Here is a 14,681-nt window from a genome sequence, read left to right as displayed (position 1 = left end):
ATATCACAAACGGCTCGTTGTAATCGCACTTTCGGTTTATGTCGTCCGTTAAATTGTTACTTATCATTTTATACGAAATGAACTTAAAAACATTCTGTTAATTTTTTTTTTAACATAGAACATTTATGTAGCATCATTCGCTTTCTTTATTATTCTGCTTTAATGTGTGATAAAGTACATACAAGTAAAGATATAATTATCTGTAGATGAAATTTCAAAGATATTCAAGCACCTGGAAAGGAAAGACGGGTTGTGCGTAATTAGAGACCACACTTTCACGGTCTGTAAGGTTGGACCGTGGTCAAGTGTTGGTTGCTTTCCTCGACTTGGGTCATTGCACTTTTAGATGCTGGCAAAATCTCTCTTCTATCTCTTCCTGATTATATTATGTTATATTGGTATATAAATAAAATCGAAAAGAAGGTAGATACGAAATGATATATTTTTGTTAAATTGTGCAACTACCGCCTTATTGAAAACGTTACATTAAAAAGTATAGAAATATATTTTTGTCATAGAAATGTATTTACATTCCCTAATTCATGCTTCTGACCATTTTAGACGTGACAAGGCAAGCACTGTGATAAATTATACACTTTTTCCTCCTTCATGGATAAATATAGTTCACATTTAACACATGGGAGGTATATGGGCTGCTTTCATTTTCACGAAACTGAAAGTGCTTATATGTTCGGGTAATGTGCACAATGTCGTTGACTTGAATGTTTGTTTTGCCACGCCTGGTTGGTTCTGTGCTGTCTTATCCTATCGTGTTTCGATGCCGCTGTTATTCGGTGTTGCAATTTATTTTGTTTTCAGCCGGTCTCAGCGGCCACGCGTCGCGCACCGTTACTTCCTTGTATTCTTACGGCACGTCGTACAACTAGTTTATTGTTACAAACAACGCGAACAGCTTATATTACATTTTCTCGATTCTATTTGAAAATATTTGCCTGTTTTCGTTTATCTCGCAAACTTCTTGGAATATGGGAGACTCAATTCTTCCATTATATTATTTTGGTTTTAATTACCGTATTAATTATAGAATTTTGCCATTAGTTTCGTAATTTATTTTTTTATGTGTAAAACTAACTGAGGTACATAAATGATTTAATAAATTAAACTTAAGCCCTTTTGAGATTTAGAACGTTAATGAGGCAACGTATGTTACTTTGTCGCAATTATTAATGGCATCTATCTAAACAATTGATAAAATACATACATGACTAACATTGTAGCTTGTACCAAATATAACGTTGATGTAATGAGCGTTCAAGGATATTTTATTGTCAAAATATTTATTTCCAATGAATTTCGATCACTCTGCATACATTTCCGACGACGAACTGTGTTAAACTTAAAGTTTTACACGAATTCGTGTCGTAAAATATTCGTTCGCTGTGAAATAATTGGTATGTGTTGGGTATCTTGGCTTCGAGCCATCAGGTAAATAATTCCGAGTCATTATGTGACTGATTATAATACAAATTACATCACAATTCAATCAGGCGTTAAGCTGACATGCAAATATGAGAAAGGACGCTCAACAGATTTTCATGGCTCAACCGTGACCATTGTCAATTGAATAGTCTACGGTTTCTAATCGTAAATACAGTATACACGCGGGTACGTCATGTTCTATGTCTGTGCGTTACGCGCCATTGCTTCACCTAGTTTCTTTTCTGTCCAGTCGTTGGTTATGGAAACACCATAATGTGTAACTACAGTTTATTAGAAGTTTCTAGAAGTTACATTAATCTGCCTTACCCTTCCTGTTTTTTGTCCCTGTATGAACGTGTAACATCGTTTTAGCATTTTCAAATCCAACAGGCGGTAGTTTTTATAAGATTTATATAAGTTAAAAATAAATAAATATCACTTACAGCCTTCTGTCTTGAAACACTTTTTTGTCTTCATTGAATAATTTTATGAATGTGATTGGAGACATGTATGTATAACTATTGCTAGATATAAGGAATACAATACCTCGTACTGAAATCGTCATCAAAATTCGCATCAAATCTCGTATTCAATGAACTAGTTTATCTAGGTACTAAGAAGTGTAGCATGCAAATGGATACGACTACGTATGATATAAACATTTGCTCGTACTATAATAACTAGAAAACGTATTAGCATCTTGGTAAAACTACAGCATTATATGCGACTAAGCTACGTTTAGATGTCGTTTAGTCGTGTATTGTTTATGTGTTTATGCCTCGTGACCATTAGACCATAACGTTAAGAATAGAGAAAACACACTTTTCCAGTAAATTATAAATTGTTTCAACTGTCTGCTATATGAATTATTTAAAAATATATAAGCGGATTTTTTTTTTGAATTTATTTTACGAGTGGTACGAGTATCGCTATCTAAACCCGTATGTCATTTTTTATTTTTCAATAAAATGAACTATAAGAAATGTATTTAAAAAAAAAACATTTTATAGTTTTTATCTTCTAATTTAAAATGTTAATGGAATAATAGAATTGAAATAAGCTTGGAACTTCCCATGTTATTTATTCATTAATGTATATATAATATATATTCTGCAATGTTTTACGATTGTCCATTTAGCGCATTTTATAAAGTCCAATAGAGATGAATTGACCCTATACTTATTTTATAGCTAACTATCCGCTTCAAAAAATTTTCATCCAGTTATTTTAAACAACCCTAAATATAACACAATATTAATTGTTATAACAGACATAACCAATGCTATTGAAGAAGACAGTGCTATTTTCTAATTTCACACGTTTGTGGATGTGCTAGAAAGTTGTTCTAATCAACGCATATGTACAGCCCTTTGACCTCGAATCCGGACAAGTCTGACTCATGAAGAGCTTACAAAGAGCCCTCACATTATCGCACGTGTGGGTATATAAAAAGCCGATGAGTAATAAATATATAAAGTAATTGGATCGTTTTACACTAAACTGCTTAAACGTTAAATTAAGTGGCAGACTTGTATTACATAGGATAACTTGTATACAGTACATTACTGAAAACAATTTCTGAAGAATGAACTTATTTATTGTTAGTAGTAAAAATTACGTCTTGTTGTAAATATGCCATGTTATCTAGTTGGTTATTTAATAGTTTATTGCGATACTCCATTGTTTCCCACAATACTTCACAAGTACTCATTTTTAGAGGCAAGATTGGCAAATTATTGTCGAACATGTATTTGTCTTTTGAGGAAAGTTTCCTAAAATTCCAACCAAGACAGACGTAACACAAATTTAAATGTAAAACGTGGAGATCCAACAATCCTCGATTGCTAAGTAAACACGGATGAAGTCGAGAATAAATACTATTGTAAAAGATAAATTCTTCAAATCGCCGGTATTGTATCACTTTCTATTCAATTGCTGAAGGAAAAGCTCGTTTCTATAATCGTTCAATGTTCTTATAAAGTAAAAGTTAATAACTGGTTCATCGGATTTTATTTTGTCTGATATATCGTGTAACCTATCGTTCTGTTTTACTATTACGATTATAGTATTCTGGGTATGATTCTCGTACCAATTTTGTAAGGTAGTGCTTACAGGATTAGTAAAAAAGTGCGCTAATTTACCATCTTTAATATAACGATTACAAACTCCTTTCAACGGAAACCATTATTTTAAGATGGCGATATCAAATATATTATCTTCTATACTTTATTCTGTTCTTAAAATACCTTTTCATGTATTTCCAAATGTAGAAGTACAGCGCCATGAATATGTGTATAATTTTTTGTCTTCTTACTCAACAGCTTTATATATGAACCCTACAAAGGTCAAATAGTTTTATGAAATTGTATAACCTCGTATTGCGTACATTCGCTTTCCATATGAACACAAAAGTACTTTTAAATCTGTAGGTTTGTACAGTGTTGAATTAAAAGTAGTACAACCTTTTTGGAATAATCAGCAAGAAAACTATCCTTTCTCACTTATATACATAGATATGTTAGACAGATACAATTAAATTGTTATTTATTCTACTTGGCAATTCACGAATACTACAAAACGTATAATTTGTGTAGTCCGTACAGTGTTTAAGACAATCGCAGATGTATGTATGTGACTTAAATCTTTGTGAAGTCGTTACATTCGGTCACGGGGTATCGTGTCACGAAACAATGGTGATATGAATATTCAATGAAGGTCTGCATCTTACGTTCGCTTTGACGTTGGAAATAGCTTCTATTAGACTGGATGCTGTTTACTTGTTTAGTGAATACATTACGCCATCATTTTGCTGTTTCTATGTTATATGTACAACATGTTTTGGTAAACGCTCGTTAGATTCGTGCGTTATGTCTCTATTTGACGTCATTAGGAATATAATTTGAATGGTGTTGCCAAATTTTTGAAAATAGAACATTTAGCCAAATTGATTAATAATATATATTGGTTTTAATGTTACAAATCTTCGCGGTGGTCTTAACTATAAAGATAGTACTATAAAGCAACCGGACGATTTATAGTAAGCTATGGTTAATTCTAATGGTTACCATACACGCAATCACGTTTCTAATAGATCTACTGCTGATGAATATAAGATCATTGACCTAAAAAAATGATTGATACGTAGTCTTATAAAGTTAGGTGCTATGTGATAAATAACTAATAGTTTTTATTTTATTTGCAGGCATCCACTATCGATGGCCGGCGGAAGGGAGCGTGTCTTTTCTGTCAGGAGTATTTCATGGACCTTTACCTCTTGGCAGAGCTCAAAACTATCAGTTTAAAAGTAAGTATTTGAATAAATTTATTTAAGAAAGTAAGCTGTATTCGTATTGTATTTTTTATAATACAGTGTTGTTTCATCGCCTAGTACGACTATTTTCTGTTTGTTTGATTGATTGATTGATTGATCTAACTCATCGTTAGTGTGTTAGATAGTTAAAAAATACGGATATAAGCAAAATTTGCTATCGAGTAAATAGATGCACAATTATTCTTACTTCTATATTTGGGCAGAAGTAAATAGATGCACAATTATTCTTACTTCTATATTTGGGCAGAATTCATCATTCACAACCAACTGCTCATTTGCTTCAATAGTTTCTGCATTTTCGACTCTTAATGGTTAAATTGCTTTATTTATCGGATTTTTAATAATAAGTATTATACCACAGGTGACGACAGTTGACATGCAAAAACCGCCACCAGATTTCCGTACCAACTTCGAGGCCACGCATCCGCCAATCCTCATTGACAACGGTCTGGCTATCCTAGAAAATGAGAAGATCGAACGGCATATTATGAAATCTGTTCCCGGTGGACACAATCTGTTTGTACAGGTCAGTACACACAACAAATAACACTTGAATAAAATTATCTCTTCTTATTATTTTCACATTAAATAAGAAATTAATACTACAAATAATGGCAGGCCTTATCACAATCAATAAACATAATGAATGAAAATGTTACTCGTCGAGACTAGAATTGTGTTATATTTATGTAATAGGTCAAGAAATTAATCTTATCGACGATGCATTTAATTTAGATGAGTCAACGCCTTATTACATTTTCATTATCTAATGAATATATATCGACGTTGCGTCTTCGTAAATATTATCTACTGCACTATATTTATTAATTATAGCTCGGTAATAATTGTAATCAATTGGGATATGATGTTTAGTGAGTCGAAGTCGTAGATTGTAAATGAAGATTTTAGGATAACATTGCCACATCGATATATTGTGGAGCAGTGGGTGAAATGTTCTGTAAACCTCATAATAACTCATAATAAAAGTCTCTATTCAGTTTTAGAATGTTTGTTGAGGATTACTGCCCAGGGTTTATACTTAGGATACATTTGATTTTATATTTCTAACACAGGGGGTTTTTATTATTATGACAATTATCAATTCATCCAATCATTTTCGCAAAACGTGTACTGTAAGGCGACACTTTACAGAACTGAAATTTTATCGTCTAGATCCATTCCATTCCCTACAATTAATCAACTAAAATGATGTCATGTTCATACTAATAAACAATAATTATAGTTTTGCCACACACCACATGTGAGCATCATAAACAAATAAATTAAGGTCCACAATCAAATGATACTCGGAAGACTTGCAATTTCAGTCCAATACTTTATAGAAAAAATAATTTGGTATCAGGACAAGGAGGTGGCGTCGTTGATCGAGAACCTGTATTCCAAGTTGAAACTGGTGTTGGTGCGCAAAGATGAGCAGAAGTCAGCTTCGCTGCGCGCGCACCTTCAGCGCATCGACGCACTGCTTGAGCGCAGGGGGACCAGGTAAACTATACAGATTTCCTTAATACACATTCGCGAGAGTTTTTATTATAAAACCTCCTTGTAGAACCAAAGATAAATAAATGTATAATATTTTCGGTCATCAACAAATGTATGACTAAAAAAAGGAGTACGCTCAACTCAGCACGTACGTGAAAGTAAAACTTTGGTTTTGAAATCTTGTAGGTAGTACCTACTCCTATTTGACCTTGACATTTGACTCTTATCTAGCGACAGAAATTCCACTTCAAAATGTATGTGACTATGATAAATAACATTTGCGGGAAATATTCTTATCGTTATTGTAATCAAAAAATATAACGTATCTTTTATAATGCCTGATTTATCTTCAGTTTCCACGTATCTTAGATTTGTAGATACTAATTGGAATTGGGATGTGGTTTTCGAGTTTTTAATACGTTTTTAGTTGGCATTTAACAAAAACCTCATTAAAATCAAATCAAATCAAATCAATTTTATTCAAGTAAACTTCACAATGAAGCGTTTTTGAATCGTCAATAATCAAATACTACCACCGTTTCGGAAAGCAGCTTCTAGCGAGAAGAAACGGCAAGAAACTCGCATAGTTGCTCTTTTCAAATAAACACATTTACAATGCTGTTACTGACAGTAATTAGCGTCCTATGATGGAACCCGAGCCTAACTCCAGGCGTTTCTTTCTAAAAAGTACTCTTTTAATGAATAGTATGATTTATTTATTAATTTAGTCTTAATAATATTTTTAAATTTTGAAAATGGTATATTGATTATATTTTTCGGTATCTTATTATATATGCGTATACCATTGCCCAAAAACGTTCTATTTACCGTATGCAAACGGAAACATTGACAGATTCCTAACTGGAGACACGATGTGCTGCTTCGACTGCGAGCTGATGCCGCGCCTACAGCACATCCGCGTCGCTGGCAAGTACTTCGTCGATTTTGAAATACCGGTAAGAAACACATTTTTTTTCCTTTTAAAAGTAAGCCGAGCCCATTGATGCAGAAGGATGTGAGAATGGAGTATTCTATAAGAATACACTCTACGTAGAACACGAGCGTAAAATACCTGAATGTGATATGCGATATTGATTATAATTAATATGAATTTTATAGGCTATAAATAATATTTTGGCGTATCACCATAAGTCAGTTGATATCATTCTACCATTGGAATACAGAAGTTAATTCCTACAGAAACGCACTGAAATGCCGAGCAAGGTCGTCTTTTTATCACATTTTATCTCAAGACAAATGCCTGCAAACCCTAATTATTTGCATTGATCCGTTCCGATTTGGTGACTCCAAAGTAATACCAAATAAATGGTATGAAAGCAGTAGTTAACAGGCCCAATTGCAAGTTTGGCTAATAATATTAATTATATTAAGCAATTATTGTTCGTCACCTCGAAAGAGTGTTCGAAATGTTGTACACTATAATAGAGAAATTTTTCTTGCCTTTTCCTTGAATCACATTACTATATTTTGGACGTGATGTCTTTGCCGGCCTTAGTTTTCTAATTATCTAACTCTTGATTGGCCCTATCAAAAAATGGATGTATTTTTTCCGACTCGTGTGGTTACCGAATAGCATTGAATTTCCAACATCAACAGATTTTAAAATCAAACGACAATATTTATCAGTTTTGTGTCTCGGTTTGAAGGCTAAGTTAACATTTGGAATTATAGGCTATGGAAAATAACATCTTAGTTAACAAAAGTCGTCGGGCATCGACTGTATATAGTACAGTATATTTTTCTTATACTGCCAATGTCTATGGGTGGTGGTTATCACTCAACACCAGGTGAAATATTTGCCTGTCAGCGCAATTATATTCCTAAGAGAAGATGGTTTTACGCAGTAGTGAATAGTGTTACTATTTTTATAACTCTAATTAAACTTGGTGTAATCAAGTTTCCTAGAGCATAATGACTTCATCAATTTTGACAATTAAGGTCGTCTTACATTCTAAGTGTCGAGTGTCATAGATAATTTGACGTAACCTAGAATCCAGTCATTCTCAGAGTGCATTTATATTTCACGAAGTGTTTCCTTCTGTAGTCGATTTATTATTATTATTTTAGTACTGATTGTACTTTTACTTAGTATCGAGTTTACAGTTGTATTGATTGGGATTCTAAATGCAATAAATTATATATTTACTAAGGGACCTGAGATGGCCCAGTGGTTAGAACGCGTGCATCTTAACCGATGATTGCGGGCTCAAATCCAGGCAAGCACCGCTGATTCATGTGCTTAATTTGTCTTTATAATTCATCTCGTGCTCAGCGGTGAAGGAAAACATCGTGAGGAAACCTGCATGTGACATATTTCAAAGAAATTCTGCCACATGTGTATTCCGAATATGTTCCATGTATGGAATATGTTCCAAACCTTCTCCTCAAAGGGAGAGGAGGCCTTTAGCCCAGCAGTGGGAATTTACAGGCTGTTATTATTATTGTTATATAAGGGACCTGAAAATGTTAAATTGATTAATCTTATTTTCCAGACGAGTTTCCGCGCTCTCTGGCGTTACATGTACCACATGTACCAGCTGGACGCGTTCACACAGAGCTGCCCCGCCGACCAAGACATCATCAACCACTACAAATTGCAACAGGTATGTCGCAACCTTTACAGATAAAACGTAATTCCCCAATAAATCCAATACGTCATACCATTGATAAGTTTTTGTTAAATCTCAATATCGGGCAAAAGTCCAACTTATTCTATCTATCCAATATACAAACTATTTTTATTTTATTATCTATCCCCTATTTTTATGTAAACCTTGATTGTATTTTATGTCCAATACTATCACTGAACAACAAAATTTCGGGTATCATTTTTCTATTCTCTATTTTCTATCCATGTTACTATCGGCTGCAGTTATCTACAAAAGGTTTGATCTTGTCGCCGACGCTGACAAGGCAACGCAATGAGGACGCTGCGACGACGGTACGTTGCGTGGTTGTGTCGTCGCGAAACATTATGTACATAGATCATAATAAAAAAAAAGTTTTTACGCCTTGCAATAACCTACATTAAACATAACTGGCAACATATGTAATGTCCGTAATAAAAAAAATTGAGGGTATTTTGAAAATGTGATGCACAAGTTTTCACAAATCACAGAACATTGCTTATTGACAGATTAATTCCATGCCTGCTGTGACGTATCTTCATTCATAACGTTGGTTGCGGTTTATTGATGTGATAACTTTATTGTATTAACTATTTTGTACTTTGAAAGTAAAGAAAAATTTAATTAAGAATAATTATGTAAAATTATACTGTAAATATTCAGGGTGATCTCATTGTCTGACTTTCTTATCGATTGGTTTATTATTCGATAAATATTTTGTAGCATTTTTGTATCGATAAATTCTTATCTAATCGATTTCACTTGCACGTAAATGATAAAAACAAAGTTTGCAAAAAAAAAATGTTTATAAGTAATTTTAATATTATGTAACTTTGAACTTTGTATATAATTAATAGAGGATCGCCTTGATAGGAACTTCATACTGAACCGGTCATAGCTTTCGATTAAATTTAATTTTGTAAATTGTTGACTCAATAAAATAGTTCCTTATAAGATTTGTTGATTTTGTTATTCACAATTGTCTTAGTAATTTATGACTCGTATGTTTACAGGCGCTAAAGATGAAGAAACATGAAGAACTCGAAACGCCAACGTTTACGACGTCCATCCCAATCGACGTCAATGATTCGAATAACTCCGAACAGTAGAACGATAGATGAGCAAAAACTGACCCTCGGTACAATAGGCTTTAAGCTGAATTTTGATTGTTACTTATTTGCCAATAGTAATTAAAGTCCCTTTCCTTAGAAGTTTACCGAGGATCCAATTCATGTCACTCCTAAGTGATATCTCTGCCTGCACCTTACTCCAGTTGCGACGAGATTTGGGTGAAAAAGTATTTTTTTTTGTATTTTTTTTTTATAAGTTTTGACGTTGAAATACGGTAAATCTAAAAGATTGAATAGTTTGGTGCAATTAAAATTATAAAATTGATGGAATCATATTGTTATGGATGATTGTTAAATAGCGGCTCTTTGAATTTGATTGAAATGATAATGTAAGTCTGATTTCCAAGTTCCGATCCTCTCAAATTTTCTTTCTCTTTGACATGAGAGGTTGTTGTGGCCATTTTAATTGGTTATAATTTAAACAGCTTTCATTTACCAAAATAAAAACATTGGCAGAGGTTATTCTACTAACAACACTTACTTCAAAATGATTCTTTTGTATTAATGTAGTAGATGTTTTTTATTTTTAGTTCGGCATTCAAACAACGAAATCACATTTGGGGATTATTGTATTATATTCATAATTTATCCTTTGGCTTATAGTATTCATTTTTCAACCAGCTTAGTTTAGACTTTAGTTAAGAACTTCGGCCATTATAAACACCTCTGCCTGTAATTGGTTTGGTAATTGCAACAATTATTATTTTTACTTATATTTATCAATATAAAGCATATTGAGTGCTCTTGCCTGCCTCAAAGTTACCTTTTTTGAAGGTAGTATTTAAGTACTTATCTTTTATACATAGATTCAATCTTAATATGTATGTGTTTAGAACATAATTACATAAGTTGTCAATAATATGCATAATTTAAAAGCACTAATTATTCTATGTACACCATATGATAGTAAATTATTTTTCATTAGAATGAGTAATAAAATAGTGATGGGAATCACTTTTGTTTAACATCATTTGAACCATTGGTGTATTTAAATATATAGCTTTTATAATTCATGCTTGATTATTTGTATTGTAATCAATTTTGTCCGGAAATATGTTTCAAATCTTTCACTATGTTTTATGACCCTGTTGACCTCCAACATAACATAAAGAAATGCTTTAAAAATTGACCACCTGAATAGAATCCCCGAAAGTTATAATAAATTTTTATTTTAAACATTTTAGATTATTTTGTGAATCATTTATTATTTATAGTACACAATAGACAAGGGCGAGAGACATCAACATGTCAATTGGACAATGTATAAAATATTAATACTAGATTTTAATATAATGTTAAGGAATAAACCTGGATAAATATTATTATTTTTTTATTTGTGTTTTATTTTTTCCTTTTGTTCATTTCGGTTTTTTTTTTAATTTATTATTATTTTGATATTTAATTTTTCTTTCTAAATTTTATTTTTATATTTAAAAAAAATGTTATATGTGCCATCATTAAATAATTCTTTTTTTGATTAAACTTGTGTAGCCAGTTATGTATGCTCAAAAGCATTTTATGAAAGTAAAATAAATGATGCTTGTGATAATGTTTATAGCTTTTATACTTTCAATAAATTTTCAAATATATAATGAGTTTTCTTTGGACAATTTATCTGTCTAAAAATAATTTACATATGTAATTACAATTTATTTTCCTACTCAACATCAATTGATATCTTTAATATCGATTTTTTTTTTCATCCATTCGTTCCTATAAAGATCTATAGGTAGCAAACAACTCAAGAACATATGGGTTATATAAGCGGTTAAACCCCAAATTTTATGTTCATCGGCAATAAAAACTGGTAGAATGAATCCATTGGCAAACTGAGTATAGAATTGGTTTTTAGGATCACACAGGTTTTCAATGGGAACAGCAAACACTTCTTCTACCTCTTCATTATTTTGGCACAAATCCTCTTCTTTTAAATCTGCAACACAACCAATCACTGGTGTAATCATTATTTTATTGTTTCTACCGGGCAAAGCAGGACCACAACCCCATACATCTATCTTTTCCGGTGATAAACCTATTTCCTCTCTAGTCTCTCTTAAAGCAGTTTCTATTGGTGTTTCGGCTTTATCAGTTTTACCTCCGGGAAAAGATATTTGTCCACTGTCGCTTTTTAAGTTGGCTGATCTCACCGTATAAAGTATAGTAGATATATTATTTACACGACAAAAAGGAACTAAGACGGCAGCGGTCGCTGAAGGCTGTTTTCCTCTTTTATTTAGTGGTATACGAAATTTCTTTAAATTTGTCAAGCATCGCTCACGAGACGCAAGTGAAAAAAAATTCTGAAACGATGATGCACTCATATTAAATTTTTATATAATAAAATATGAAATTAATTGTATATGTAAGCTATCTATAGATCATTTATACCACACTTTCCAAAAAAACTCATTATGACACCTTCAAATAACTGTCACTATCAGACATCAGTAATTAATTTACTCTGTATTTTGTATTTATGGGAAGTTTACAGATACTATCTGAACCATATATTTCTAAATATTATATATTTAGTTAATATTATAAAAAGAGAAATACTGTCTGAACTTTATAATTCATCATAAATATTGGTCGTTTAAATATAATAAATTATTTTATTCACCAATCTTACGAGACTGATGTCATAATATTTTACGATAAAAATAATATATAAGTTGAGCATCTCTTAAAAACAATCAATAAAATTGATTGTATTTTATTTTTAATAATAATCAAATGCTTAGAATATTTTCCTGACTCTACTACACGTATACAAGAATACAGCTGATTTTGACAAAACTCGACATTTTCCAGATTCCACTGTTCAGTCGTCATTATATAAATGCGACTGTTCTACACACCTTTTTTACATCAATTATAATTTCTGAGCTCTGACTTACTTCGATTTTGTTTATAATAACCTAAATATGAATATAGTAAATTGATTTACTGTGGATCATTATCAGCTTAAATCCTATCCGCTATCATCACATTGTAATACAATATAATGTATAATCAGTATTTATTTTGTCATAGAAAAGAACAAAGTTCAAACAATATTTTTCTGTACTAAAATTTTCAATGACGATTTTATAGTGCCTTCAGAAGTGTTAGTAGGTGTTAATGATGTCTTTATCTCCACAAATTTTGCTGTCAAATTTAGCGCGCGAGAGGTGTGTAGCAAAATTAAAAGATTTACCAGCGTTTATAAGACCAGATGTAGAACCAAAAGTAAAAGCTGCTGTTCTGGTTCCAATTTTCGAGAAAAATGGAGAATTGCTTATTTTGTACACACTTCGGTCCTCAAATTTGAAAAGTCACAGTGGTCAAGTGTCATTCCCGGGTGGAAAAATAGATGAAAACGAGAAAGTAGTGGAGGCTGCTTTGAGAGAAACGTTTGAAGAAATTGGAGTACCTAGAAATTCAGTCGATGTCTGGTGTGAGATGTCTCCAGTCCAAGGTCGTGATCGAAACATATTGATAACCCCAGTGGTTGGTGTGATAAAAGATCTTATTTTGAATAACTTAAATCCTAATATACATGAAGTTGAGGAAATTTTCTCAGTACCAATATCATCATTTTGCGATACTGCTAATCATGCTCACTTCAAGTATGAAGGTGTAATATTACCAGTGTTTTCACATGGAAAACACAAAATTTGGGGAATTACTGGATACATAACTCACTTTTTTCTTCAATGCTTCTTACCGAGTGATTTGTATAATGTTGATTTTACTCGAAAGGTTTATAAATTAGAAGAACTTATGCCTTCAAAATTATAACTTTAATACCTTCAAAATGTATGTAATACATTACTGGTGATTTGAAAAGTTAGTATATTTATTTATTAAATATATAGCTACAGCATAAAATAATAGTTAATAAGGTGTAGTAATAATTACTGTGATAAATTCTATTTTTTTATTGTTTGTAGTAGAATATTTTACAAAGTTTTATTAATATAGAAGAATTACAGTTTTATTACAATATTTTACAATGGACATAAATTTAACTTTAATGGTGGATTGAAAAAAGTTTATAGAACAATAAAATTTTATTTTTATTAATCTTTTCCTTTTATGTTACACTCCTTCCCTTTGTTTTGGATTTCTTTGTATTGCCAGAATAAATATTTAACCTGAAAAAAATATCAGTAGTTTAATATTATTAACATGACTAGCATTAACATGCCTACTTTTTTTTTTAATTCATCTCATCCTAGCTATAAAAGAACACATTGTAAGGATACCTGCATTCATAAAGAAGTATTGGGTATGATAGTGAAATAAGGCCCAGGATATTCTCCTCACAAGAACTAGCTTTAGTTGCTGGATTCTTCCATGTTCTTAATATATTATTTTCGTATCAGGTAATTCCATTGTTCTTTAGACAAATTTCAGTAAGTGTGACATAATTCAACTATATATCGCTAAAAAAGTTTTCCAATAATTCTGCTACTACTTTAAGTTATTTTTTAAACTTAATTTTTAATCGCCTTTTGTACTTAAATAGCAATATTGCACAGAAACTTGTTTATGTGATTTATTGCTATTAATATATTTATATTTTTTAATTAAATTTCACACAAGAAAAAGTTAAAAAAGGCAAGGGCAATTATTAGATACCTACTATTT

General features: G+C 31.7%; 3 protein-coding genes across 4 annotated transcripts in view; 2 read left to right on the top strand and 1 right to left on the bottom strand.

The window, feature by feature from the left end:
* LOC124536926 (chloride intracellular channel exc-4) overlaps positions 1 to 11,380 on the top strand; it is a 30,942-nt gene extending 19,562 nt beyond the window's left edge. Inside the window, exons 2-8 of one of the 2 annotated variants that reach the window (XM_047113593.1) lie at positions 4,643 to 4,744; positions 5,133 to 5,297; positions 6,135 to 6,274; positions 7,125 to 7,227; positions 8,785 to 8,895; positions 9,165 to 9,233; positions 9,933 to 11,380. In XM_047113593.1, coding sequence (XP_046969549.1) covers positions 4,643 to 4,744; positions 5,133 to 5,297; positions 6,135 to 6,274; positions 7,125 to 7,227; positions 8,785 to 8,895; positions 9,165 to 9,233; positions 9,933 to 10,028 — 786 coding nt within the window. In that variant the 3' untranslated portion in view covers positions 10,029 to 11,380. The remainder of the gene's footprint in view (positions 1 to 4,642; positions 4,745 to 5,132; positions 5,298 to 6,134; positions 6,275 to 7,124; positions 7,228 to 8,784; positions 8,896 to 9,164; positions 9,234 to 9,932) is intronic. The other variant, XM_047113594.1, reaches the window with a different exon arrangement.
* On the bottom strand, positions 10,883 to 12,431 carry LOC124536930 (mitochondrial coenzyme A diphosphatase NUDT8-like). Its single transcript, XM_047113599.1, has one exon. The coding sequence runs from the start codon at positions 12,368 to 12,370 to the stop codon at positions 11,717 to 11,719; it is 654 nt and encodes a 217-aa protein (XP_046969555.1). The 5' UTR covers positions 12,371 to 12,431; the 3' UTR covers positions 10,883 to 11,716.
* A 424-nt stretch (positions 12,432 to 12,855) lies between these two features.
* Positions 12,856 to 13,965, top strand: LOC124536929 (mitochondrial coenzyme A diphosphatase NUDT8). The gene has a single exon (XM_047113596.1). It carries the CDS (start codon positions 13,170 to 13,172, stop codon positions 13,827 to 13,829), a length of 660 nt encoding a protein of 219 aa, XP_046969552.1. The 5' UTR covers positions 12,856 to 13,169; the 3' UTR covers positions 13,830 to 13,965.
* The last annotated feature ends 716 nt before the right edge of the window (positions 13,966 to 14,681 follow it).

Source organism: Vanessa cardui, chromosome 17 (assembly GCF_905220365.1).
Source record: "Vanessa cardui chromosome 17, ilVanCard2.1, whole genome shotgun sequence".
NCBI classification, from domain to species: Eukaryota; Metazoa; Arthropoda; class Insecta; order Lepidoptera; family Nymphalidae; genus Vanessa; species Vanessa cardui.
The sequence above is the reverse complement of the archived record's forward strand: the minus strand, read 5'-3'. Positions and strand labels throughout refer to the sequence as shown.

Excerpts from the sequence above, each read along its gene's own strand:
- LOC124536930 (XM_047113599.1), bottom strand. The coding sequence starts at position 12,370 with ATGAGTGCATCATCGTTTCAGAATTTTTTTTCACTTGCGTCTCGTGAG.
- LOC124536929 (XM_047113596.1), top strand. The coding sequence starts at position 13,170 with ATGATGTCTTTATCTCCACAAATTTTGCTGTCAAATTTAGCGCGCGAG.